General features: G+C 53.7%; 2 protein-coding genes across 4 annotated transcripts in view; both read left to right on the top strand.

The window, feature by feature from the left end:
* FUBP3 (far upstream element binding protein 3) overlaps positions 1–7549 on the top strand; it is a 37880-nt gene extending 30331 nt beyond the window's left edge. For 2 of the 3 annotated variants that reach the window (XM_065648269.1, XM_065648270.1), the window contains exons 15-19: positions 534–607; positions 1083–1159; positions 4690–4761; positions 5454–5581; positions 6659–7549. In XM_065648269.1, the coding sequence (XP_065504341.1) occupies positions 534–607; positions 1083–1159; positions 4690–4761; positions 5454–5581; positions 6659–6667 (360 nt within the window). In that variant the 3' untranslated portion in view covers positions 6668–7549. The remainder of the gene's footprint in view (positions 1–533; positions 608–1082; positions 1160–4689; positions 4762–5453; positions 5582–6658) is intronic. The other variant, XM_065648271.1, reaches the window with a different exon arrangement.
* A 10525-nt stretch (positions 7550–18074) lies between these two features.
* Positions 18075–26170, top strand: PRDM12 (PR/SET domain 12). The gene is made up of 5 exons (XM_065648773.1): positions 18075–18288; positions 19151–19341; positions 20248–20403; positions 24740–24851; positions 25788–26170. Exons 1-5 carry the CDS (start codon positions 18075–18077, stop codon positions 26168–26170), a joined length of 1056 nt encoding a protein of 351 aa, XP_065504845.1.
* The last annotated feature ends 1793 nt before the right edge of the window (positions 26171–27963 follow it).

A 27963-nucleotide genomic window follows, 5' to 3' on the forward strand; every position in this document is an offset into this window, starting at 1 on the left:
CACTGCGTGAGAATGACACAATCCTGGCATCATCACCCTGAAAGTAACATTCAACTCCTTGCTCCAGTAAATCCAGGATGACTTTTATCTTCCACTTAATGCAGCGCTGTGGTATTAAAGCTTAATGTCAGGCTGGCGTGCTACTGAAGGGGGAAACTTGGGTAAAAGGAAGTATGGAAAATACTGAACCCAGGGCATGGTAAAGCTGAAAAGCAACCTTCCTGCTGAATTGTTTGAGATGAGAAGGCTTGATACCAAACTCAGGATCCAAGCTATTCAAAGGTGAACTTCCACCTGTGCAGTAGTTCCATTAGTCCCTTTGTGGGCTGGCCAGACTTACTTTTGAAGCTGGTCTCCTGGAGTGTGCTGACAGTTCTGAGAACTTTGTCCTTGGAGAATCAGTCACTTCTTTCAGGTGCTGGGGTTTAGTGGTACTTGTCCCAGGCTGTCTTCTCCCGTTTCTTACTGTTCATACCATCTGCCTTCGCCCTGTGCTTAGAGCTGGCATTAAATATTTGTGGATTCTGTTACAGGGTACCAGCATGGGTGGACCTGGAGGATTTGGTCAGAATCCATTCAGCCAAGCACCCGCGACACCTCATCAAAAGTAAGATTTTCCATCTCGTCATGGGTGGGCTGTGGGGAATGGCTGGGAGAAGGGTGGAGGGCCCTGAAGGGGCAATGGACAAGTGGAGCCTTTTAAAGATTGAGCGTTCAAAAGCAAGTGAGATGAAACCTTCAAGCTTGACTGCAGGAGGGATTATAGCTATTAAATTATAAACAAGGTAGGTATTGGCATCTCTGAAATTCCTGTCTCTAGTGCAATGAGAGTGTGGAAAGAAGCCTGAACTGCACAGATCACGATGAGTGCTGTTCGGTGCGATGTATCTTCATCTTGGCTACATAACAGACCAACATCAAGACAGCTAGCAGTCACACCTCCTTTTGTTCCCATGTTGACCTGTTTGCTCAGCAGTTGCTGACTATAAGTACCAATTTTCTTTCTGTGGACAACTTTATATGTATGTATGGCCTGCTAAGTATTTTATTGTCTGCTTCAGCGTGCCTTTTTGTCTCTGCAGCGGTCCTCAGGCGTTCATGACGCAGGGTTGGGGCAGTACCTACCAGACGTGGCAGCAGCCTGGGCAGCAAGTCCCAAGTAAGTGTCTGGGAGCTGGGCTGGAGAAGGGTTGGTGTTCCCATTGCAATCGCTGCTTCATCCCTCAAAAACACAGGTTCACCCATGAGATCGCTGGGTGAAAATAGCAAGCTGAAGACCATTAAAAACTGCAATGATTTTTGTGCATTTAACTGCAATGCTTTTTGTGCATTTAACTGCTTACTGCCTGTTTCTGCTCTCTCTGTGTAGAAACTTGGTCCTTGCTGCCTGTTCCTTTCTAACGAAAACGTTTCTGCCTTAGGCTCTCTTCTGCCAGGGTTCTGCAGGCATGCCATTGTGAACCCTGCTTCCCCCTAACAGGCACACTGTGTCTGGGCAGAGAGCCTTTCCAATCCTTTTGTTCGTGACTTTATCAGTTCTTGCTTATTTCCTTTTCTTATGAGCTCTTCTTGATGTTTAATGCCCAGTCTGCTGGAAAAACTGGGAAAGGAGATGCAAAAAATGGAAGGAAGGGTAGGCAACCTGTGCTGGTTCATCCTCACTGGCTGTAGTAGTTTCCCCTTGTCACCTTTTGGGAGTTGATGAGAACAGCTCAGCCTCCGCGTGCTAAATGCTCAGAATGAGGCCAGTGGGATAACCAGCCTTCAAATAAACAAATAAATACCAACAGTGCATACACATCCTTAGTCGTGAGTTCAAAAACTGAACCCAGATTGCCCCCACTGCTGGACTTTCTACTTCAAGCCAGCAGCACTGAGTCAGACTGGCTGTTATTCTTCAAGGTTCGAAGTGTCATTTCTTCCTAAAAACCTATTTAGTCAAAATTCAGCAGTTTTGAATAGGAAGTCCTGCTTTTCAGAATAATTGAAGCAGTAAATGCTAGGGGTGATGTTGGTAACTGAATCATCTTGTGTCTTCAACAGCCAGAGTACTGGTTTGCCCAAAACAGAGCAGATTCATGGTCTGCTTGGTAATCTCAAAGCTCACGTGATGGGCAGTAATGTCCAACAGACACTTTTCAATCACATTTTTTCAGGAAATAGGAGTTTTTTAGTGGCCTGGTCTTGTGAAAACTAAGGCTAAACACCAAGAAGTGTGTGTATGGCAGTAATTTTAAAGGGGTTTAATGACAGGTGCTTTTCAGTGTTAAGGCTTATTTAGCAATGAAGTAGATTATTAACTTCGGTCTAAATTCCCACTCTTTGAGGTGCCTGAGGTAGAGGAAATGTTAGAGGAGCAACGTCTGCAGTTGCACTTGTGATTCCTTGCAACACTAGTCATGTTTTAATGGTTATGAAATTGTGCATATATGAAATTTGGAAATCCTCAATGCTGCATTGTTAACTTAGAGCACTTCTAAAATGTGCGCTACAGTAGGACATAGGAACCCTGCATGGGAAGTGTGCGTTAAACTGTAAAAAACAAGTCTCTGGAAGAGTTCTGCTCTTTAGCATTTACAGTCTAAAAATCAGGACTTTTCCTCTGAGCTCTAGGGACTTGTAGAAGGTCAATAGTTGTTCTGTTTTCAGGACAACAAAAGGCAATGGTGGGCTTGAAAGGACTTTTTTTTTTTTTTTTTTTTTTGGTACAGGAGTGGAAGAGCATGGTACTGCTTCTGGTGGCTCCCAAGAGCAGTGAAGCATCCTGCCTTGTCATTATCCTTCCCCTGGACAGGTTTAGTACCGCAAGGCTGTGTTTTGGGGACAGATGCTTTGTTTCTGCTGTTGAACCTGATGGAAAATGTTGGTTCTCTAGTTCCATGTCTACTTAGGATCCTCCACGTTCCTTTTGTAGCCATGCGCACTGAAGGCAGTCTAGTAAGGAGAGAGGACAGACAAGATAACACGGTGCTTTAAGCAGCTTTAACCACTTTCTCCTGCTGCAGATCACAGCGGTACCCAGTCAGGCCAGGTGGAGTTCACCAAGGCAGGGGAGGATTATTATAAGCAACTAGGTAAATACCTGCTTTTGCACTTTAAATTTAAATTTGAAAACAGTCTTGTGAGGGGTCCCTTCTCCGCACGCTGCAGCCCGTTTGTTGGCGGCTCTGCTGGCCCTGTCACAGGGCTGGCTGGGGCCTTCTCCGAGGGACAGACTCCAGAGTGCCCTCCTTGCGGGAGGAGGGGCAGACCCCCACCCCCTACACATGTATTTAGATTTTAATTACTTCCCCCCATCTTAAATAAATTAACTGGCTGGGGAAACATTTTGCTGTGAAATGCATTTAGCTGCGTGTCCTTTCAGCCTGCTGCGGACTGTAATTCTCCGAGAAGAAAAGGCATTGAAGGAGGCCCTTTGTTGGCATTAGCAGGTGGACAGTTGAGGCAGCCTTGACCTCTGCCAGAAAAGGTCCTGACTTGTAGCGTTGGTCAAGTCTTTTAACCCGCTTTTATGCCCCTGGACAGGACACTGCTGCCCTGTTCCCTCCACCCACTTCACACTTGCAGTGTATTATTTTTTCCCCCTTCCCCCCACTTCAAAGCCCCCTTCGGCCGCCGGGCCGGGCTGTACAGGGAGCCGGGGCGGCTGGCCGGGCTGGGGACAGCTCTGTCCTTCCCTGCCGTCCCTGTGGGCAGCGGCTTGTGCTCAGCGCTCACACTTGCTGTGCCTGACTCTCGCTGCGCCTCTCTAACTGCTGTGTTTTCTGTTCAGGGGTTTTTTTTGTGTGTGTCTGGCTGAGGGCTCTTTGCTCTAAGGGAAGTGCGGCCATCCCGCCTGTGCACCCAGCTCCTGGGCTTAGGTGTGCTGGATTCAGGGTGTCTCAGTGCTTCAAAGAGGGGGAGTCTGTGCTGGGTGAAGACCGAGGTTTGGGGGTCTGCGGGGTGTCTCAGTGGCACCACTTATCTCAGCGCAGTGTGGGAGTCTGGAGACCGCGGCGCAGAGCCGGTCATGGCTGTTAGGAGGGTGTTGTGGATTCCTCTCCAGGGGAGAGGCAGGGGGAGCCGGCTGGGCTTTGTGCAGCACTCACGCTCCCTCCCGTGCTGGGGACCCTGGAGCAGTTTGGCCGCCCCGGAGCTGTGTGCTGGAGGCTGCATGTGGACACCACACAGACAGGCGTTGCCCTCCGGGGCTCCTGCAGACGTGCTCTGCTGATGAAAGACGGGGTGAAGGATGCAGACCCCTGAAAATCAAGTGAGATGACTCAAAACGTGGCTGTTTCCTTGGCAGCTCCATGGCTGGAGGTTGAGGTGATAGGTCTGAGTTCTGTCAGGGGTTTGAACCCTCCATCCCTGTGTTAGATGGGAGCGAACTGGCACCCTAGCGTGGCTGATATGCGAACCTGGCAGCTCCCGGTAAACATGCTGTGAGTTGAGCAGGTCCCGGCATGGAGGAGACCTGACTTAACGCCCTTTAACAGGGCACAGGCGAGATGAAATCAGGAACTCGAGCTTTTCCTCGGCTTTCCCTGGACTGAAGGTGCCCAGCGCTATAGAAAGGTGGAAGCTGAAGTGTGAAGCCAGGGCAGCTCAGGTAGATCCAGGGCCTGTCTAGTGGGAAGGTGGATGTCACTGCCTGGAAACTGTCACCTCTTCCATATTGACATGCCCCTTGTTGTCATCTTTGCACAGGCCAACAGAGCCAGCAGCAGAACAGCCATCCCGATTACAGCAGAGCATGGGAGGAGTATTTCAAAAAACAGAGTGAGTGAAACAGGGTTATTGGAGATGAATCAACTCTTGCTGTAAACAGAGAGAACTCTAATCCGATCACTTGCGTCTCCATCCTCTGCCGTTATTCGCTTCCAGTCCCTACAAAACTCCTTTGATCCTCTCCTGCTGGTGATGGTACATGTAGTTCTGCCACTGAAAGCTCTCGATTGTGCTGTCTGCTGTCGCGCCTCGGGAGAGCTGCTCCCATTGAACCACGGTACAGCTCGTGTCCACGCTGGTGGTTGACCTGCCTGGGGAAAACATGGCACACAACAAGAACTGATGCTAACAAAAACCAGAAAGCTGAAGCTGGGTTGTTGAGAGGGTAGGAGAGCTCTGGGCCTGGCTTTCTCCGCTCTGCTAAGACCCGCGTGATGCCGACTTGTGGGTTTGCATTTGACGCTGTGCTGCTGGAGCCTTCGGGCCGCGGATGGAGGGTGCAGGCTGTCACCTGTCCCCACAGCCGCGGGAACGCTCTCTTAACACTTTCTGGCCGCTGTCAAGCCAGCTCAAAGCCTGTCCTGTCGTATCCAAACAGCAGATAGCCAGCGTTGCGCTTTCAGGTGTCTGCAGCTGTTGGAAGAGGGCTGGCTCTTCTTTAAGCTTTACAAAAGGAGATCCTAAGCCTGTGTTTGGTCTTAATGAATTGCTCATCTCTCCCTTTTTCTTTTCTTTTCCTCCAGGTCATGCTGCCAGTGCTGCTTCTCAGGCAAGTTCCCAGCCGGACTACACGATGGCTTGGGCAGAGTATTACAGACAGCAGGCTGCCTACTACGGGCAGACACTAGGGCAGGCTCAGGCCCACAGCCAGGTCTGTATTCGTGTTCCCTGAACCCCATTGCTCTTTCCCTCGGGGAACGGGGTGCGTTGGCCTTGCCCTGGTGTGGGGACTCTGCTTTGGGTTCACATGGTGAAGCAGAGAGAGATTTTGTGGCTGAGGGAGTGATCACAGAAGGGAGAAATCGCTCACTGCTCCCCGTCATGTTGTTTCAACGTCAGAGTCTTATTTCCCTGTACAGGGTGAGGAGTTTTTTTGGGAGAGAGGACTAGGAGGTTATCTGTTTCTCCTGGGGGCTTTTCCTCATAATTCTCAGGCTGTTTTGTGGCTTTGGGGAATTAAAGGAATGATGGAGCCAGGCTGGCGAGGTAGCACGACGCTGGCACATCGTGCAGTCGGGACGGTGCGTGCACACCTTGCTTCTTTTCTCGCAAGTTTTGTGCTAGGACAGGAGCTGTGCGCTTGCCTGGGGAGGGAGCAGCCTGTCCTGAAAGGGAGCAGAAAACTTGAAAAGTAATTTGGATTAACCAGCTGCCAAGTAAAATCTTGCCTCACCTGTCACTCGGACCGCCGGAGGGTTACGCGGGATTTATCCCGATGGTACCCGCGACGCTTTCCTGAGCGCCGGGTTCACAGAACGAACGTCTTGGCATTTGGCAAAAATTACGTGCGAAGCCCACATACACCGTAGCGTGAGCAGCCCCTTCTCCCCGCCGAATCCCCTTTTCGCTCTGGCTCGCGGAGCAGAAGCGGGTCCGGAGGCGGTGGGGGAGCAGCTGCCGGGGTCGAGCCGGGTGCGGGAACCGGCACTCGCCGCGGGCGCCGGCCAAGTGTGACCTGGAAGCGGTGATAAAAGGGAGTTCTCTTCATTCCTCCCGCAAAGTCTGGCCCTCTAGAGAAGAGAGATCTTGTTCGGTGAGAGGCACGAAACCCTGGAAGGACGGAGAGCACGGGGACCGCGGGCGGTAGGGCAGAGATCTCAAGAGCGACGAGAAGCATCGTTAGAAATCCTGCTCGGGAGCGAGAGCCCGTCTGTGTCGGGGGAGGAGGGCTCCATGGCTTTAAGAATTTGCTGCTGCTGAGTAACTTTTCCTTTTTTCCCCTCTCTAGGAGCAGTAGAACAAGGTCTTCATGGCAATTTTTTTTTTTCCTCAAAATCATTGTGGAAGAAAACCTTTTTGTAACAGAGGTTTTTAGATTTGCAACATTTTGATGAAGACTTTTCTGTTTGTTTGTGAAACACTAGTTGTAGGATAATCTATACTGAACTTTTCTAAGAATCAGGAACAATTAGTAATGTACTAAACTTATGGACATGCTGGTAATTTTGTTTCCAAATTTGTAAAAGAAAAAAGAAAAAACCTCCGGAATTCTTTTTGGAGAGAAGCCAGAGAATTTGCAGGCACCAAAATGCACCCCAGAGCTGTGACATTTCAACATGTGGGTTTTTTGTGTGTTTTTTCCTTGAATTTTCGATCTTTTCTGTTGCAACAGAAAGAGTTGGCTTGGAAGTCTTAGGTGGTATGTAACAAATCCAAAAAAAAAAAAAAAAAAAAAAAAATTAAACAGTATTTAAATATTCTTAAATATGTAAATTCATTAAATGTTTTACTTCTAATTTCTTGTATCTTGGCTGTCTTTGATTTTATTGCATTTTTTAAAAAACTGAACTATGATATGTATTGTAATTAATTATGTGAATTCTGTACTGAGACAGTTACTGTTTTGCTGTCAGGCAAGTTACGGGCGGGGGGGCATTTTGTAGGGTTTGTATAATTTCTAGAGTCTAAAGGGGTAATATAAAAACGTGTTAATTTTTTTAGCAATACATTTTTCATGTCTTCATTGCTAGTTGCATTTATGTATCTAAGACCTCCAAGCTTGTTTAAAAAAAAAAAAGAAAAAAAAAAGAAAAAAAACCTTTCCTCTATGCTCTCAGAAATATAAATACTGTTATTTTTAATATTAAAATGAATCTGCTATTAGTACCTTTAACAAACACTGTGGAACATAAAACCATATAAAAGGTAGTAACTATTTTTTAATTCCAAGGTGTTTTTTGCTTTTTCATTTCTTTTAAATATTTTCTTATCTAATATTTGTCAAATTACCTAGAGAAATAAATGAATCTAGTATTAACCACAGTATGCGCTAAATAATTTTGATTTAATAAAAGGGATAATATGATTTCCAATGTTTACTGTAGTGTTTCTTGTACAGATAACAGTGTATTTTTAAAGGAAAAATGGAATCGAAGCTATTTTTTCTTGCATTTTTAATTGCCCTGCGGGACATTCCGTTTTGAAATGTACTGAAGTTACTGTTCTTGGGGTTCTTTCCTTATTATTTTCCTTATGCTTGAAATGTCTAACTATAAAGAAAGGCGATTGGATAACGTTGAGCATGGTGTTTTAAAAAAAAAAAAAGTGTTCTTTTTATTTGACTGACAGTTGCATTTTACACTCTATATAATAAAATTTCCACAAGGTGTCTTGTGGGTGAAGTATCTCCTGTCTGGTTTGCTCCGTTTTGCTGCCCCCGCGTCCTCGCGCCGTCGCCCGAGCGGTTTGGGGTGATCGGAGGAGTCAGCCTGAGCCTCCATTCCCGTGAAACTCTAACGTCACATCCAAGTGTCTCTTGGCACTGTGACATGGAGGATTTCCACAATCAGGTGCTGAAATTGTAGCTGTTTGGGCCAGAAGGGTCTGTTTTAGGAAAGGGAGGTTTTCTATAAGCACAGGGGGATGGATCCGCAGCTGTATATTAATGTTTTGTTGCTCGTCAAGGAGGCGCCAGCCCCTGGTTTTAATGCGCTGAACTTGTTGCTCTTCCACAAGTTTGTTTTTGCGGCTGAATCGGTCCAGGACTCACCTTCACCCCGCGGGGGGACGCGGCTCCGGCCGCTCGCGACTATTAGATATATTATGAGTAACTTTTGGTTGCAGCCGGGCCAGGTTTGGCGATACCTCCAGCCCCTTCAGAGATCCCTCTCTTGTAAAATGTGAGTTTTCTGCTCCTCCGACCTAAAATCGCTCCCTGCAGCTTGGGGGGGTTGCGGCCGGGGGAAGGGAGGGAGGGAGGATCCCATCTGCAAAGCAGGGAGCGGGAGGCACGTTGAGAGCCGGAAGAAAAGGAGATGTAGCATCTCTAAATATACCTCCAGAGAATCAAGAGAGACATTGAAAGATGGGATAGTAAAAGCCACTTGGAAAGAGGGGAGAGGGGGGAAAAAATGGCTGGAGGAGGGCATAAAGGCTGCTGATGGGAATTGGGAGCGGGCATTACCGAGAAGACTTCCTTCTAATTCATCTTCCAAGCTCTGTGCCAAAACAGCATTTGGCATGGTTCACAGGGAGCAATTGTGTGATAATGAACCCTAAGGTGTCCCTTAATTGAAGACTGAGTATTACAGATTGTGCCAATAGTCGTAAATGGCACAGGATTGTGGGAGGATGCATTTTCTTAAATGTATCTGTAAGTACAGATTAGTGACTCTCCCCAGTGAAATACCCATACTATAAATTATGGAAATATCTCTTTCTGATGCAACCTTTTATTGAGGGGGTGGGGCAGCAAAAGAAATAGTTTGCAAGCCTTTGAAATTTGGCCTGTCATTAAAGATGGTGCCTGCAAAGCTGGGTTTTCATCTGCAGTCTGGTGTCCTGGAAGGCTAAAGTGCTTGAAACGTTCCCAAGTTCAGCAATTTGTTTTCCATTATTGCTGCCTGCCCGGGGCGGAGGAGCCGCAGCCATTAAACTTCTCTCTGTTGTGAGTCCGCGATGGGCTGGAGATGGGCAGGACAGGAGGCAAAGAGACACCTTGGCACCACACGAGGGGCTGGGGGTTCCTCCAACCCCCCTGTTCTCGGGCTGGCCAGGGGGTCCTGGGGTTGGGGGGGATGTTCAGTCGCACCCTGGGGCACCTCGCGATTCTCCCTGGGGTCTGTAGGCAGCTCCTCGTGTGTCCTGGCTCAGGAATGTTGTGCAGCCCAGAAGCTGCCGTGGTGCCTTCAAGCCAAGTCTGGGGTCTCCAGGAGAGGAACCGAGTCTCCTGCTCAGCTCTGGGCAAGTTTAATCCATAAATAATGTGGATTAAGCACTTTAAGTTGGTTTTCATTGCAGGGAGGGTTTGTCTGCCCCTTGGGCAGAAATGCTGGAGGTTGCAAGGAGCAGGGCAGGTCCCGAAGTGCCGTGTAGGAGCCGGCGTGTGGGTCATGTCTGGAGCTTTGGGGTCCATGACGGGCAGTGGGGACGGCGCAGCCCTTTCCTCCTGGCGGGGAACCAGCGCGGGGCCGTGTCCGGGTGCCAGTCCTGGGGTTGGCAGGAGCTCCCACAAGGAGACCTTTGGTTTGGGGAACACTCTGCACCGGAGCGCAGCGTTTGCGATGGAGGAACCAGAGGTGAAGGCCACTCCAGGTGAGTGCCCGGCGGGAGGTCCCCAGCCTGGCTGGTTGGCTCCTGCTCTTTCTTCTGCAAATCACGCTCCTTCCCTCAAGCACGGTCCCTTTCTGAGCCCTCGGCTCAGGCACACGGTGTCTTCACCCCCCAGCACGAACCCATCAGAGTTGTACCCAGCAGCACATTGCGCACGGGAAGGTGTGGGGGTCCACAGGACACCAGGGCTGTGCAGCCCCTACTCCGCTCTTCGGGCGCCGAGACTTATTTCCAAGTAGAAATTTATTACAGTCCCGCAAACCTTTTCTGAGCAGCAGCCTGAAAAAGCACATCACGAAAGCATCTTGTTGGGTTCAGGATGACTCCGTTGCTCTCCTGTGCTCTATATTTGGTGTGCCTGGACAGGCAAAGGCTATTTTGGGAGCAGAGGAGAGACTTTAAGATAGTCTAAAATACTTTCTTTAATTTTGCATGATTTGAGAACGAACTACATTATGGACATTGCAAGTTAAACCAAAACAATTATTGAAAGAGACAACTAGGCATGGGACTTTTTTTTTTTTTCTTCCCTGAGTATTAAATATTTAATCGCATTAGAGCAACAGTATATTTACAGTAAGCTGGGTGGGAGACGGGTAGCGTGGTTGGAGGGAGAGCTCGTGGTATTTAACGTGAAGCTTTTTGACGTGATGTGGATGTTCATGAAGTCCCACTGGCGCTGCTGCTTCCCCCTGCAAACCCACTTGGTTCATCTCAATTTTGGGGGGACTTTTGGGGCTGTTGGTGCTTGCAGGGTCGTGGCGTGGGGTAAGGAATCGAGATCTCGCAGTGACAGGTTGTTCCTGTACAGATAAAGGTGTTGGTGTATCAAGGAGCATGTGGGTGTTTTATTCTGTACAAGGAGCCGTTGAGCCTTCATTTGCCTGGTTTGGAGGTTTTTTCCCTGGATCTGCTGTCAATAGCAGCCGTGCAGGGCGCCTGCTGCAAACGGGGCATTTCTCTGCCCCTTTAGGGCTGGAAAAGACACAAAGAGAATTTTCCGCAACTTTTGATACTGGAAATTAGCAGAAACTGGGCACTGGGGAGCTGCTGACAGGAGGGACACCGGAGTTAGGTGACGTGTGGATGAGCTGAAATAGCCACAGCTCCCTGGCCCATTGGTGAGAGGAGACAGCAGCCCCCAGCGCTGAGGCCAGCGAGCGGGTGGGCACTGAGCCCCCATCCTTGTCTTGGTGGCACCTCAGCAGGCGCTGAAGATGGAGAGGGATGGCAGGAGCGACCAGCAATCCTGGGACGAGGGGGACAGGGTGCCCAGGTCCCCCCCCCACCTCCCTCCAGGTCTGGGACACCTGATTTGAGGCAGGTGACCCGAAAGAGCATCTTTGGGGTTGACGTAAGAGCAGGTACTGATGCTCCTCCAAGATCATCTTCCCACCCAGCCCCTTATCACTTGAGGAAATCCTATTTCAAAGCAGCTATAAAGAAACCTCTGATCTTCGCAGAGTTTGGCTCGCTCCCCTTTAATCCCAGTCAGGCTGGGGTGCAGGTGCCACAGTCCTGGGGGATTAGCCGGTCCCTTCCCTTTGTGTGAGCCGTCACTCACCGGCAGCCGTGCCCCGGCAAACCGCACTGACCGGTGGGGCTCCTTGTTTGAGCCATTCACTGGGGAATATTAAACTTCACTGTCGCGGAGTCATTACATGGGGAGGCAGGGGCCGCCGCTCTGTTTGTTTTGGAGAGAATAGGGCCGGCAAAGGGCAGGAGCCGCGGGAGGGCTCGTCTCCCCCGCCTGCCTCCTCGGCCCTGCGGCCGGGGTCACCTGTCTGTGGGGTGTCCCCGCTCCTGACACCCACAGCCCGCGCTGCCTCCCCCGGTGTGTCTGGGCTCGTCCTCCAGCCCCAGAGATGCTGTCCAGGTGTGGTCCGGGGAGGCCGGGGCTGGGATGCAGGAGTGATGGTGGAGGGACACGGCAGAGATGGCAGTGGGATGCGACCGTCCCATGCCCAAGTCACTGCCAGAGGGGAGGAAAAGGTGCGGAGATTTTCTGCCTTCTCCAGTCCCAGTGCCGTCCTGCTCCATGCTGTTGAGGAGAACCCTCTAAGGGCTGGGAGCACCTCTGGTGTCCAGCCTGGGTGCAGAGACCACAGAGCTGAGGACAAGCAGGGACTGGCCCTGGCCCTGGCCTCAGTGGGACCCCCGGGAACACCCGGCTGCTCCAGGAGGTTGAACCCTCACCCTCAGCCAGAACATTTGCTTGTGGGCAGAAAAGCCATCATGAGGCTATTTTACACTTCCAGGGCACTGGTATCCAACTGCCCCATGCCACCAGCTCCGCTCACCGAGCTGCAGCATCGCGGAGACGGCTGACGAGTTTCTGCCGTGATTTGCCACAATCACGTTCCATTTCAAGGCCTCCTGAGCCCCGCAAAACAGTCAGACACAGGAAGGTGATTTTTTTTTTTTTCCCCCTCTCCTGTTGGCTTTTGTGCACCGTGGCCCCTTCACCAAAATAATACTGGAAATGCTACTTTAAAAAAAGGAAGGGGAAAAAAAAAGGCAAGAAAGTGAGCGAGAGCGGAGGGGAGAGCACTCGGCATCTCTGCTCGGCTCCGCGGCCTCCTGCAGAGTGAAATGGAGGCAAATAATGCCCTAAAGCTCCTTTTCCGAGCAGCGCAATCAGCCCGCTTGGTTCGGAGGGGCTGCAGCGCTCTGTGCCGGAGCGCTCGCCGGGAGGGTCACGGTTTCGCCGCACCAAACCCACCCGGCCCAGAGCTGCTGGGCACCTGCCGAGGAGCCAGGACTGCTCAGGGGCACCCCGAACCCTCCCCGCTGCTCCTGGCCCCCTCGGAGGAGGGCAGGGACAGACAGGCAGGGACAGACAAGCAGCATGCGGTTTGGAGGGGGACAAGGGTCTGTTTGGATCCATCCTGTGGATGTGGCATCTTGGGGACAGCCGCTCTCCTTCTTGCCCCTGAGGAGGTGACAGCGCATCCTCCACGCCACCCACCCGTGCCTGCCGTCTTGGCACGTGGAGAGGGGAGCAAGGGCTGCACCCATGGGGACCCTCAAGTGACAGGGCAAGGGTGCGGTGTGGGCCCCGGACTGGTGGGTGTGGGCACGGGGCGGGGGGTCTCACCCCGTGTGGGGGGATATGGGGAACAGGAAGGGACTCCGTGCTGGGGCAGGGGGCCCCCAGCCCACTGAACCCCCCAGTTCAGGCTCATCCTGGGCATCACCTTGTCCCCCTGCACCTTCTGCTCCGGGCCAGCGGTGGGAGCGTTCCCGGTGGTGGGAGCGTTCCCGATGGTTGGTGGGAGCGTTCCCGGGCACGGGTAACATCTGGGCGCATTCCCATAACCAAGTGCTGCCAACTGCTGCCACAGCAGGGCCGGAGCCCCCTCTCCAGCGCTGCTGTTTGCTTTGCAGCCTCCTCAGCCACTATTGAGGCTTTTCAGCTCCAGCCCCTTCAGGGGATTTAAGTAGGTAAAACCTGAGGAAGAGGCTATTTTCCTCCCTCCCTTTTGAGCCCTGCCTTGTGCCCAAAAGGCCCCTTGTTTCACGCGTGCCAGTCACCTGGCTGGGCCCCCAGCCCCTTTCTCTCCCAGCCTCCCCTTTCTTTCTCCTTTCTCTCTTTTGACTTTTCCAGGAGCCCTCGCTCTCCAAACGAGCTTCAGATTGGATCCAGATTGAGGTCCCTTTGTCTTTCAAGGGTTGTACTAAGCTAATTAAATGTGATCCCAACAAATAAACGCAGATCTCCCCATTACATTCAGGCCTGCCTTTCAGACAGCACCGGGCGGCCCCTCGCCCCCGCCCGCTGCGCACAGGGTCCCCCTCATTGAGTCCTGGCCATTGAAAGCACTGCCAGGATTTCTTTTGTGCCGGGGGTCTCCGAGCCCTTTTTCCATCAGAAAAGACCCCCAAACAGCAGCTCGGCCTTTGTGAGTTTGCAAGCAAACGCCAAAGAAAAGCCCCCTGAATGCTTTAATAAATGACACATTTAGCAACTTCGGAGGCGCCTGGTTCCTGCGGCAGCCGCAGGGGTGCAATGATCCCTCCTGCCTGCCCTTCCCTCCGGCTCCCGGGACATTTGCAGCCCGTGGAGGTGCAGGGATGCGGCCAAAGCACCTGACCGCCTCGGCTCCCAGCCCGGCTCTCGCCGCCGTTCTCCCTTCCCCGGCGCTCGGCGGGGCGCACGGAGCAGATGATGGGGTCGGCCGGTCCGCGCCGCGCCGGCCTCCGGTTCCAGGGCCCCGGGCAGCGCGTAGAGCGCGGCGGGGCGGCGGGGAACGGGGGACTTTTGAACTCGAACCCCCGGGTCCCTTCGCCTGGTATTAGCGCTGGCAAATCCAAAATCGTTTTTAATGGCACACACCACCCCCACTCACCCCACCCTGGATCGGGGGCTCCGCTGGACGTTTCTCAGCTCAACTAATATCTTTTTAATGACTTTGGGAGGGGGCAGAGCCCTGCTCTGCCCTAGAGCCTGGATTGCTCCAAACAGATGTTGGGGCAGAGGGAGGGGGATGCTCTTCCCTGCCAGGGACTTTCTTCTAGAGTTCAAACGAGAAGGGAGCTTTCAATCACCGCTAAAAATGTATTTCTCCCCATTGAACAATGAGCTCCTTTCTGCGCCCGGGGGGACTCGGCGGCGATCGCGTTTCTGCTGCCGGGGAGGAGAAACCTTCGTGTTTAGGGCAGGAAAACTCAGCTCCGAAAAGGGCTCTTCCTTACACCGGTTATTTCGCAGCTCCGCATCCCGTCTGCCTTACAGAAAAAAAAAAAATAACCTTAATAACGAAGAAATAATAATAATTTCGCGGCTGTAGCCGTTCCTCCGCCGCGCACAGGAGCCGCCCGGAGATTTTTTTTTTATTTTTGCGATAAAGCCGAGCGGTTTGCAGGTTAGAGAAACGAAGCGCGGCTGCCAGCGGCCCGGGGCAGCGGCGGCTCCGGCCCCGGCGCGTCCGTCAGCGGCGGCCCCACAAGAGTTAAATTTTAAAGCAAATCAAATTCCCATTGGCCACTGTATATTATCTCAGCAGTCTTCATTTGATACCTCTTTAATACAGAAAGGAGCTTTTCAAACCCCTTTTCTCTCTTTTCTCCCCGCCACTCTTTAAGAGCAATAAATGTTCAACTGCAATAACTATAAATCAATCTCCGCTCTGTTCAAATCCTATTCATCCGAAGGGCTGGAAGAGGGGAGAGAGCTCCCCCCCTACCCCCCGCCCCCCAAAAAGCAGCTGCTGGGCTCTAATCTCCTTTCTTGCACTGTCATTCACCCTCATTTTTCCTCCATCACCCCATCCCTGCAATCTTTTCTTGTTTTGCTTTTCTTTTCTCTCTTTGCTGCATTATGATCCCATGTCTCCCCTCATCAGACCCCAACCTTGTCCAGATCCTGACCATCCCCTTGTAGGCTGTGAAAGAAAAGAAGAGTCCATGGATGTCAAATTGGTCTCAAAAAGACCATGAAAGATTGATTTGCTCCACTTTTCTTCTGCCTGACATTATTTCTGAGGGTCCTGAATGGGAAACCAGAAAGTCTGGGACTGGAATAAAGATGTTCTCTCTGTAAGGGGGAGACGGGGGGGAAAAATGCCCATTTACTCCTGGCCCATCAACCCTGCAAAACAGAGCAAAAGAAAAGAGGACTGTGGCTATTCAAAGTCAGACCAATATGTACACCTCCCAACAATATGCCAATATACTGAGGGCTTCTCTATTAACACCCATGAATATTAAAGTGCTCACTAAACGCTCAGAAGGAACTTTGGGAATATACACATGAAAATACAAGCAGCATTGTGCGGGGCTCAGAACAATGGGGCGGCGATAATGGCCCTTCTCTATTAACAGCCATGAATATTAAACTTGTTTCCTCTTAAATGTTAAAAAGGAGGGATAGCTGCGATATTAAAAAAAGAGAAACGAGGAGGGGGGGACACACACCAAAGCACCTTTCTAGGACCGGGAAGAAGCTTTGGGAAACAGCTGGGGATATTTAAAACCACGCAGAAAATGGAAGGATTTTTTTTTTCCCCCTCCACATCTTTTTCCATCACCGCTTCTCTGAACCCCCGCAACCGGGACCGGGGTTGCAGCGCAGCCCGTATGGGAGCGGCCGGGTTTTTGAGAGCATATATATGAGAGCATATATATATTTTTTAATTTGTTTGTTTGGTTTGGTTTGGGTTTTTTTTGTTGTCCGGGGATAGCTTGAAGGTTGATGCCTTTCCTGAGGTGGGAAAAAATGGCAATCCGAGGGGATCGCTTGCCTCGGCGGCCGGAGGAAGATGTGTGCTGTAAAAGCTTTCCACCTGATGCGTTTTATTCAGTAAAGCTGAAACATTCACACGCCACGTCGACTGACGGCTCCTGTAGCCAAAGTCCAGGAAAAAACCCCACCAAAACCAAACCCAACCAAACAAACAAAAAACAAAACCAACCCACAAAAAAAAATATTTTTACACGAATTAAACCCAAACCCTGGCAGCTAATCTCCCCTTTCTAGGGCAGCGCTGCCTCTCTCCGGGCAAACACCCTCAGTAACCGCAGGTTTGGGTTGATTCCTGACATCTGCGCTGCTTCTTGAGTGGGTTAATAGAAATAATTGCACCTGGGTTGTAACATCACTTTCGCCAGGCAGCTCTGCCAAGGGGAAGAGCCGCCCGACAAGCTCACCCTACAAAACACCCACCCGGGAGATGGGGAGGGTTTGGATGTGCCAGGTTCCTTCTCCGAGCCGGGTTTGGACCCCGCGGGGCTGCCCGGGGGTTCGGAGTGCAGGAGCCAGCCTTTGAGTGCTTGAGGAATTTGGGGGCCCATCCTTCTTCCCCCACCCCAGCTCTTTACAGCCCCTCGTCCCCATGAAAATCAAAAGAACAAGGCTAAGGAGAGGGCTCTAAGCTCCGACACAGCAGGATTGGGTTTAAATCCAGGAAAAATTAACCCTTTGCTGAGCAGGCAAAACTGCGGGCCCTGAGAGAGAAGAGAACTCGTTTTTGTGGGGACCGCTCTGGTGTCACCCTCCTGGGGGACGGGAGGAGCTGTGGGGCTCGGTGGGGCGGGGGGTGGCGCGGACACCGTGGCTGGCCGGGAAATATTTTTGGGTGCGGAGATGGGGATGCTGCAGCAGCAGAGCCCCAGAGGTGCTGCAGCCTCCCCTGGGGTGGGGGTCCGGCCCTGGGGGGACGCAGTTGCCATTGCGGGGAGATGGGGGATCCACTCCGGCTCATTTCACCCGTGGGCAAAATTCCCGGCTCTTCCCTGGGAAATGCATCGGGGATGCGTGTTTGCGGTCCTGCCGGGGTGAACGTTGGAGCCGGGCGAGCCTGGCTCTGGGTGCAAGCGGGGACCAGCCCCGGGGAAGCAGAACCCGCGCTCTGTGCTTGGGGACCCTCCCCGGGGTTTGGGGAGGCAGCGCCGCTTCTTCCTGGGGCCGCCGGTACCGACCCGCCGGGCCGGGGACGCGGGGAGGGAGCGGGGAGTTGCGGCGGCTCGGAACCTTCCGGGGTAGCACGGCCCGTTTCCCCGGGGCCACGGGGGCCAAACGCCGCCGAGCAGCCGGGGCTGACGGCGTCGAGGCCGCCGATTTCGTTGTGATGTTCAGCGGCCCCGAAGCGCCGCGTTTCACCCCCAAAACGAGAGGGGAGACCGGGCGGGGAGCGGGGCCCTGCGGGGCCGTGCCCGAGGGTGCTCCCCGTCCGTGGGGCACCGGCGTGGGCATTTCTGCCGGTTTCGTTGTTTTTTCTCCCTGGCCGGGGCAGGTACCCGGGTTTGCTTTTGCCTGGGCCGGGGGGTGCGGGGAGCGGAGCCGGTGCGTGTTCGTGTATATGTGTATATATATGTGTGTACATACATATGTGTACGTGTGCTCGCCGTGTCCCTCCCTCCAGCCAGCCACCCCACCCCCGGGGAGGGGAGGGAAGGAGGGAAAGGGGGGGGCTCCGACGGCTCGCCTCGCTCCTGCAGCCCCAGTCTCTCCGCCAACGTCAGGGAGGTCATTAATAACCAATTAGGAGGGTCAATGAAGCTCATATATAGCCGGGCGGGAGCCGCCGAGCGGCACGGAGTCCGGCCCGCCGCCCGCGCCCCGCCGAGCCCGGCCCGCCCGCCGCCTCGCCCCCATGATGGGCTCGGTGCTGCCCGCCGAAGCCCTGGTGCTCAAGCCCGGGCTGAAGCCTCAGGGGCTCTCGCTGGCCGAGGTGATCACCTCCGATATCCTGCACAGCTTCCTCTACGGCCGCTGGAGAAACGTCCTGGGCGAGCAGCTCTTCGAGGAGAAGAGCAGCCCCAAGACCGCCTTCACGGCTGAGGTCCTGGCTCAGTCCTTCTCCGGAGGTGAGTAGCCGCACTGGACCCTCCCGAGCCCCCCCAGACTCCTCCATCGGCCCCGGGACGGGCTGTCGGTGCCCGGCGGCGGGATGCGGCTCCCGGCGCCCCGCTCTCCCCAGGCGTGTAATAGCAGTTGACTGGGGAAGAAGGGCTTTAAATTCATTTGGTTAACTTGGGCTTGACCTGAGAAAGTTCCCACTTAAACCGCGGGCTGGGGAGGGGGCCGGGGGGGCCGGGGCCGCCCCGCATTCAGCAGCCCGGGACAATATCTTTTCTCTCGCCCCGGCATCGCCGGGGCGTCCCGGCTCCCTTTTCCCCCTCTCGGATTTCTGTTCCTCTCTTAATTTACCATGAAGGCTAATTCCATTTCCATTCACGATATGTCAACCATCTCATCTCCCCATTTTGTAAGAGGAATTCCTGGGCCCTTTTAAACAAGCCCTTGCGCCATTCAGGCACAATGTACCGCTACAGCATTCCTAAAGGACTAATGAATTTAGAATTAGCAATTTCTTTCTAGTTGAGTTTAATGAATGCAGATCACTTTAACAGCATGACAAATTGCTGGATGGGCCGAAATAGACACCATTTAACCCCCTTTCTCAGCCCCGCTCCCTCGCCCAGCCCGGGCTGCTTTTCCCAGGTACCTCCTCAATGCCCCGGGGGGAACCTTGTACCGCTTTGTAGGAACCCGGTTGGGCGTTTAAAAGCCTCAGACCCGGGATTTGGGCTGGGGTCGGCGAGGGGTCCCCGCTGCCCCCCTCCCCGGGCACCCCGGCCCTTCCCCGCGGCCAGCCCGGGGGCGGTGGGGCCGGAGGCGGGTGGAAGGTGCCGGGTCCCTTTTCTGAGCCCCCTTCGCCGCCCACAGAGGTGCAGAAGTTGTCCAGCCTGGTGCTGCCGTCGGAAGTGATCATCGCCCAGAGCTCCATCCCCGGGGAAGGGCTCGGCATCTTCTCCAAGACCTGGATCAAGGCTGGCACCGAGATGGGACCGTTCACGGGCAGGGTCATCTCACCGGAGCATGTGGACCTGTGCAAGAACAACAACCTCATGTGGGAGGTAACAACTCCCCGCCGTACCGCCAGCCCCGGGCTCGGGGAGAGGCAGGGACGCAGTGCGGGGACCCGGGGGCTTTGTCCTGTGCTTGTGTGCCGTCAGGTACCCTCCCCGTGCCTCAGTTTCCCCGTTCAGGCAAAGATCTGGCTTCCTTCAGGGCAGGAGAAGGGTGAGGCTTCCTCAGCCTTCGGGGTGCAGCCACAAAGGAGCCCCGAAACGCTGTTGCTCGTGTCCCATGCAGCAGGATCACAAGCTGCCCTGCAGCTGCCCACACATGGTGGGCGAAAACAGCTCTGCCCTGTCCCTGTTTTGTCCCAGCCCTGGTGCAGTTAACGCTGAGTGAAATTGTGGGGTCTGGTGGGATCTGAGCTGCCAGGACACCACGCATTAATGCCCAGATAGTGGAGGGGGTTTTCATAATTTTTTTTCCTCTCACTGAGCGCCAAACTTGTACTTCTAAAGTATTATTATTATTATAATTCCATGCCTAATAGAAGCTTGCCTCACTTTTCCTGTCACCGTGCAAAGCATCTTCCCCCAAGGGCCAGGTCTGGCAGCATCTTCCTCCTCCACCCAGGGATACCCCAGCTCCTGCGGGCGGTTGCAGGATTCTGAACAGCTCCTTCGGGGCTGAGCTGAGCAGAGGGACTGAGGCAGGGAGCTGGGTCATCGGGGCGGGGTGTCCTTCCTCAGCCTCACTGCGGATGTGCAGTCCAGCACCATGAGCACGATGCGTTTGGGCAGCTCCTGGCTGCCCGCAGCAGCTCCTGAGCTCTCAGCCCTGAGAACGTGCTGGCTTTGAGCTTGTCCCCAGGGAGTCCCCAGAGCACTGTAATCCCCTGTGCAGGGGGCAGAGGAGCTCGGTCCATGGCGGGTTCATCGCTACCAACCATTCTCTCCCCCTCCCAGGTCTTCAACGAAGACGGCACGGTGCGGTACTTCATCGATGCCAGCCAGGAGGACCACCGCAGCTGGATGACCTACATCAAGTGTGCGCGGAATGAGCAGGAGCAGAACCTGGAGGTGGTCCAAATCGGGAACAGCATCTTCTACAAGGCCATTGAGGTAAGCGGGTCTGGGAGGGAGCTGGGCATCCACAGGAGGGGAGCAGGGCACTGGGACTCCCCACTCCACAGACCCTTCTTTGTTCTTTGGGCCGTTGCTGGGGTGTCTGTGGGAGCATAGGGTGGCTTTGCCATCCCCAGCACCCAGACCTGCTGGGATGGGTAGGGACCGTGGAGAATGGTTATTGCACGGGCTTCAGGGAGCAGCAAAGGGCCCTTCTCCTCTCTCCCCTTTCAGTGGGCTCACAGGGTGATGTGTGCTGAGCGGAAAGAGAGCCAACGCTACCCAAGCTTGTTTTGGGGTGTAAAGCTGGAAAGAATTGCAATCCTGGCCCAGCTGGGGCTTTGGATAGGAGCAGGGTTTTGATGCTGTCTCGAAAAATGGGATTTTGTGCAGAACCTGCTTCTCTTTAGCAGGGGAAAATCTGGGGGTTTTTGTGAGAACCAAGTGCTGAGTGCAGGCTGTGCCTGGCTCTTGCACGGCGTTTGCCCAGGAGTCACAAGCAGCCCTGGCTGTAAATGGAGTGTGAGAGGAGGATCGGGGTTGTAGGAGCAGCAGAACACACAGGGTGCAGCGCTGGCACAGCAGCAGGGCCGCGGAGAAGGGTCTGATCCTGCCCCGCTCATCAAAGTGTTCCCGTACAAAGCGCTGGTGGGTGCTGGCCCAGTGGGGGAGCAGGGACAGGCGCAGGGTCCCAGGGATGTCCCAGGGCACAGGTTTTTGTGCTGTGGGGTGAAGACTGGAGGCACCTACAGCTCCCCATGGGAGATGCTGGGGTGGAGGTGAGTGTCTGGCTCACTGGCATTATTGATGCTGTGGTGTGCAAGTCACACAGTGCCAGCAGTGTGACAGTGGGGACCAGCCCTGCTTGTGCGCAGTGTCCCATAACCCGATGCCATTGCAGGTGGAGGAGGGTGGTAGCTCGAGGACGTGTCCCTGTGCAGCTGCTTTGGCTTAAAGAGTCATGAGAGGGAACATCTGCCACTCCACCCCAGACCAGCACTGTGGGACTGTTCCTCTCCCGTATTGGGTCTCACACTCTCAGGACCACGGGCTCCCATCCTGCTTGCAGCTGGGAGAGGGTCTTAGCTCGGACAGAGCGCAAGTGCCTGCGGGTTCCATGGGCAGGGGCAGCTCCCCGGATCTGTCTGGGCTTCTGCTCTACCGTTCAGAGGAGCAGATGCTCAAACACTCTGTGGCACAGGACCACGGCCCAATCCTGCATTGAGCCAGCATCAGTGCTGGGATTGGAATCGCTACAGTGGGACGGGAAAGGCAAGTAGGTGGATGAGAGCAGGTATTTTCTTCTGCTGTGGGAAAGTCCCGTGTGCCTCTCGAGGCTCTGCTGCTTTTCCCGGTGCAGCACTGCAAGCAAGAGCCCCGAGCTCCTGCGCTGCTCTCTCCACCCCAGACACCCCTCCGCAGGCTGCAGCTGTACCTGGTTCTAAGACCTGATATTCCTGTGGGCAGCTATGCCTGTTGTGACAGCAGCTTAACTGATTTTTATTACTGTTCTGAAATTATGCAGAGTGGTAAAATAATTCCAGGTAGCCATGGTGTAATTAGGAATACAGCCATGTTTCTCACACCTTGTGTGTGCAGGGACGATGGGGCAGGCGAGCTGATATTTGGGGAGGCGCGTGTAGAGGCCCCGTATGATCACGGTCAGTCTGCAGGCTGCTCCCGGGGCTGAGGCAGCGAGCACCAGAGTGAGATGAGCTTAATTCCCTTGGCACAAAGAGTGAAGTTGAGATGTTGAGAGCGCTGAACCCCGAGTGATGGGGATGTGAATGTGGGGATGAGGGGTGTCTGCTGTCATGATGCAGTGTGACAGGTGCCTGGTGGTGCTGCCGCTTCGGCCGGCTCAGTGTGGGTCCCACCAGGTGGATGTGGGTCCCTTCACGCCAGGAGGAGGAGATGGGGCTGGGGCTTTCTGGTGAGAGCGAGAGGAAGGGACACATGGAGTGTGCGAGGAGCCGGGTCACAACCGGGCACTGCAGATCAAGGATCTGCATCTTTTGTGGGCTCCTCATTCCCACCTGTGCCTCGCACCACACCTGCATGCACACGCATGGTCCAAAAATGTTTGCTTGTTCAAACCCACCGGGGTTTGCGCACCCAACAAGAAAAGGAAAAGCAAGAGAAGATTTTCTTTTTGTGGTTCTCTCCCTGCTCATGAATCCACGGGCGCACAAACGCAGCATCTCGGGCCGAGCGACTTCCCCCCTCGTTACCCACCGCTCCTGCCTTGCTGCCTTCCTCAATGCAAACCCTGGAGCGAGAGCACAGCACCAGCCCTGGCCCAGCTCAGGCTCGGGCAGGATACGCAAACACCAACCTGATCTCAGCGGTGCCCTCTCTCAGCAGCACACGTGTCTGTGTGTGGGCACTGTCACCCTCATCCCCTGCCCTGTGCCCGCTGCACCCTCTCACCATGGGCACCGTGAGCTGCCCAGCCCCTGTCGCTTTGCACCCACCTCAAAATCAGATTTATTGCGTGTCTTTTTTGCTATTTGCCTTTAATATTTTCACATGTTTTGCTCATTCCTGCCCCTATTGCTAGTTCGTTTTTCCCATCCTCTTCCTCGGCAATTTGAAGTTGCCGCTGCTGGAAAATAAAGTGAGGGTGGTGAGTTTTGGCCTTTGATCTGAAGGCCGTGAAATTCCTGGGGAGCAATTTAAATTGCTTTGGGGTGTATGCACATGAGTATTCACCTGCTGCTGAAAAAGGTGCACCAGCTCCAGCAAAGTAAAACATGTCTGCACAGATACAGTGTGTTTTATGCTTTTTGGCAATATTTTATTCCATTTGCTTGTATTTAAAAAACAAAACAAATGAAGAACCAAAACCAAAAACCTCCAAACAAACAGAAAAACCCAACTACCAAAAAAACCACACCTCATTTTCTGTTAAGAGAAAATGACATGGAGAAACAGCACCAATTTGGGATACAAAATGATATCAGCTTCCTACTCTGCAGCCCCAGGGAGGTCTTTATGCAGATGGACATTTCAAAATATGAAGTTAAAATTCCCACTGCTTTTGGGTGCTTAAAATTAGGCACATTTTCAGTGCTCAGATGATATAATGTGATCTGCGTTTCATGCGGATCATGTTTTTCTTGGACTACATGTATGGAAAGCCATTCTCTGAGACAGAGGACTTTCCCAATTCTAAATTAGGTTCTTAACACTAGAGCCCCGAAAGGAAAAAATATGGACAACTTTTTTATAAAGCGTTGTTGTTATTAGTGTTGTGATAGCATCTGTCTTCCCAGCCACGGCTGCTTCACGTGGGGCGGCTTGAACAGCGTTTTCTGGCTGCTCGCCCCGGCAGTGCAGGAACATCAGGGAAGGAGAAGTGCCATCGTTTCAGGGAAACAGGAGCGTGCATGGTGCAAAAGCCCTTTCCTGGTCCTGTGGCTCTCCTTGGGCTGTTGCAGGCACTGGGTCTTCGGTGTGGGGCGTACGCAGCATCTCGCAGCTGAGCTCTCTTCCGATCCCTGGGCTGACGAACCCTTTGCTGGTGCATCTGCATTTCCACCTGCTAAAAGAAGCCCCAGCAGGGTTGGGTGGGAGATGCTGCCTGTGTCCTACAGCAGGAGGGGGCTGGTGGCTTCGTCCAGAGTCAAAAGGCTCTGCAGGAGCACTGAGCTGGGGCTGTGTCACAGCTCCCTGCTTTGGTGTCTGTCACTTGAGCCTTGCTGCAGTTCACAGGTCCACAAATGGCTTATTTCTCCATGTGTTGTCCTCTCCCCAAGCTTCAGGGACCTCTGGGTTCTTCACCCCAGAGCTCCCAGCTCTGTCTGTGTGCTCTGTAGCTGCTTATTTGCCTATTATGCTGTTTGTGGCCCAGCCTGGGAGAGACCCCAGTTCAGGGGGTGATGGTTTTAAACTAAAAGAGGAGACATTCAGGCTAGAAATGAGGAAGAAATTTTTTTACGCTGAGGGTGGTGAGAGCCTGGCCCAGGTTGGCCAGAGAGGTGGTGGATGAACCATCCCTGGAGACATCCCAGGCCAGGCTGGACGGGGCTCTGAGCAACCTGAGCTGGTGCAGATGTCCCTGCTCGTGGCAGGGGGGGCACTGGGTGAGCTTTGAAGGTCCTTCGAACCCAAACTATTCTCTGATCCTATGTGCCATCGCCTCCAGCACTGCAGCCTGGGCTGGGCTGCGCCTGCCCAGGGGTGCTGGGGACAGTTAGAACGTCCCAGATGGCAACAAGGTCTTGCCAGAGATGTGGTTTGGCCAGTGTAGGGCTGAAGCAACCGGCTGATGATGCACAGGGAGTCATTCACCATCCCCTCCTGACAACCCTGTCTTTATCTCTCTTTTTAGATGATTCCTCCGGACCAAGAGCTGCTGGTCTGGTACGGGAACTCCCATAACACCTTCCTGGGCATCCCAGGTGTGCCGGGGCTGGAAGAGGAGCAGAAGAAGAACAAACATGGTAGGTGACATCAAAACCAGCCATGGGTGCGGCATCCCTGCGCATTCTCCATTCACCCTGTCCCCAAATCTGAGGCCGTGGGGCAGGGACACCCCAGGGGAGGCGTCAGATGCCCCAGCTCTCTGGGGACACACACAGGGACTATGAGACAGATGACACAGCTTGAGCAGGTCCCCAGGAATTCAGGGGGTTTCTGTCAGGGGTGGTTTGCCCACGGCAGTTGCTGGTGTGGTGGCTGGCAGGGAGCAGCAGGGCAGGCGTAGATCTGGAGACAGGCAGCCCCAGCGCACTGCAAAACATGACCACATGCAGCTGCCTGTGTCCCCACCCTGCATTTAACAGATCTTTCCCCAAATCACCATTGCGGGAGGCTCTTCTCTCCCCAGGCTTTTGCTCTCTGCTTGCCTTGGCAGTTCCCTGCGGTGCTCCTCTGCAGGCAGGCAGCAGAGTGCTCGGGCATTTTTGGGGGATGCTGTGTTCAGAGCCAGACCCCATCTGTGCTCCCCAGCTCCGAGAGAGATGGACTGGAGCCCAGTGAAGCACGGGGAAGGGCTGAGACTAACGAAGGGAGGATGTTGCTGCTGCAGAAGAGCCCGGGCTGTGGGTAGGGGGCTCCTGTACTCACCCCATCCAGCTCTGCCTGCAGCCCATGGAGAGGGAAAGTGCTTTTTGTGCCCATCTATTCAGGAGATGGGTCAACTGAGTGTTCCACTTCACCTAAATTTGGACGACCCTGTTCTCAGCTCTGGCCTCATCCCAAGCCCTAAGTGCTGGGACTCTGCTCTGCCCAGGATGGGGGTCTCTGCTCTGCCCAGGATGGGGGTCTCTGCTCATGAGCAGAGGAGCCAGCAAGGGGGCACAGGGTGGTTATTTAGCACTGAGGGGGCGAGCTGCTGTGCTGAACGGCAGCGTTTGACTGTCCCCTGTTGTCCCCAGAGGACTTCCACGCGGTGGAGACGGGGGCCAGCACGACGGGCCGCATGCGCTGTGTCATCTGCCACCGCGGCTTCAACTCCCGCAGCAACCTGCGCTCCCACATGCGCATCCACACCCTCGACAAACCCTTCGTCTGCCGCTTCTGCAACCGCCGCTTCAGCCAGTCCTCCACCCTCCGCAACCACGTCCGCTTGCACACCGGCGAGCGGCCCTACAAGTGCCAGGTTTGCCAAAGTGCCTACTCGCAGCTTGCTGGGCTGCGGGCGCACCAGAAAAGCGCTCGCCACCGGCCCCCCAACGCCTCCCTGCAGGCTCACTCGCCCGCCCTGCCCGTGCCCCATCCCGCCTCCCTGGCCCATCACATCCCCACCATGGTGCTGTGAGTCCCACACGGGTTTTTTGGACAGCAAAGACTGGCGCTGAGACACGCCATGAACTGGGGGTGTTGGCCCTTGGCAGAGCTGGGGGGCAGAGGTTTTGTGCGTCGAAGCAGGGGTGATGGTTTGTTTTTGGAGCATCGCTGTTCGTGTGGGGTTTGGCAGGTTGTTTGGTGAGCAAGAGGAAAACTCCCCAGCTCTGCAAGATGCTGGTGCAGCCGTATCGTGTGGGATCCTCCCTGGGGAGATGCAGTGCAGGGGGCGCTGCTGGTCCCTGGGATCATCGGGGGGGAGAGAGACAAAGGGACATGGCGGGACGTCCTGCGTGGATTTGCTGGTGTGCTGGGGGAGGGCTGGGGCAGCCTAAAAGCAGGGCCTGAAAGAGTCATACCTGGGGTTTACAGATAATTTGATGGAAAGAAAAATTGCTCCTATCCCTCCTCCTCCACTCCAGCGAGTGCCCAGAGAGACACAGCCCCGTTGACGGGCTGGGACACCCCTGTCGCGGCCACCCCGTTCACCCCAGGGGCAGCTTTGGCCCTGGTGGCTCTTTCCAAGGGACACATTTCCCTCTTTGGGAGCCCTAATTTAGCAGTCACATTTCTTCCCCTCTCCCCAGTCCCTTTGCCTGTCCAAGCCGTGTGTTGGGGTTTGCTTGCCACCTCGGAGCGATGCCATGGGCACAGGGGACAGGCCACATGTCATGGGGGCACCCCCGGTACGACGTGCCAGGTGGAAACGCCCATCCACGGGTAGGTTTTGTGGGGGACCCGGTGCTCAGCCCCTGGAGCATCATTGCTCCCCATCGCTCCCCGTGATGGGGGAACATTTCGGCTGTTACTTCTGCTGCCCACTGGGGACAGAGACAACTCGTCCCTGGGCCAGCTCTGTCCCCAAGGACAACTCTAAGCGCCCTCTGGAGTTCTGCCACATGTGAGAGGGGGTCTGTGTATCATAGCGCTTAAAAGAAGGTATTCTAATATTAATTATAAGTCTAAGATGTATAAAGTTCTTAACAAACTGTGTTTTACTTTCAGAAAAAAAAAAACCAACAAACGACTGTCACTTTAACTTTGTACATATTTATGTAAACATTATTTACAAAACTTTGATATTATATATTATTTGATTGTATATGTACACAGTGTAAATACATTTGTACCTCTCTCTTGTATTCTAAATAAAAATTACTTGGGACATTTATCATTTAGAAGACGGACGGCATGGAGAGCTTTACTGTGCTGTGTGCTGGGGGAGGGCGTGCTGATCGGGATGTGTGAACGTTTTGACCAGCACAGGGTGAATAAGGGACGTAGCATCATTTGTTGGACCAAATAGTGCAGCTGGGAAGAGGGAAGATCAGGTTTGGGGAGAAACGAGCCCTTTTGCAGGGCTGGAGGGGAAGGGGCGAGTGGGATTATTTGGTCTGTATGTTCCTGCCTCTACGTTACAGTCTCTGTTTGAAGCAACGGCTTTTTGGTAGCTTTAATGGTATCTTTAGTGAAATAATGGCCGTATTTCAGCTGTGATGGGCTACAGGTGCAAGTCCTGCTTGAAAGGATAACGTTTGATTTTGGTCGGGGGGAAGAAAAGTGTTTGCTGAAGGTCATCACTGGCTTCTTCTTCCTTGGTAGCTCTGAGAGCCTAACTGCTCTTCGAATTAAATGACCAAAACTTCCACACAAATGCATTATTTACCGTTAGAACAGTTTAGCCAGGGGAAGGGGGTAAATCCCGTGTTCCCTCAGAGATGTTTAAGCCAAGCAGGGGCACCCCCAGAAATGGGAGGTGCTGTTTCC

This window comes from Caloenas nicobarica, chromosome 19 (genome assembly GCF_036013445.1).
Source record: "Caloenas nicobarica isolate bCalNic1 chromosome 19, bCalNic1.hap1, whole genome shotgun sequence".
Classification (NCBI taxonomy): domain Eukaryota; kingdom Metazoa; phylum Chordata; class Aves; order Columbiformes; family Columbidae; genus Caloenas; species Caloenas nicobarica.

Coding starts and splice junctions, on each gene's coding strand:
- PRDM12 (XM_065648773.1), top strand. CDS start 18,075: ATGATGGGCTCGGTGCTGCCCGCCGAAGCCCTGGTGCTCAAGCCCGGG. Junction 18,289..19,150: donor GGCTCAGTCCTTCTCCGGAG/GTGAGTAGCCGC, acceptor CGCCGCCCACAG/AGGTGCAGAAGTTGTCCAGC. Junction 24,852..25,787: donor GCAGAAGAAGAACAAACATG/GTAGGTGACATC, acceptor TGTTGTCCCCAG/AGGACTTCCACGCGGTGGAG.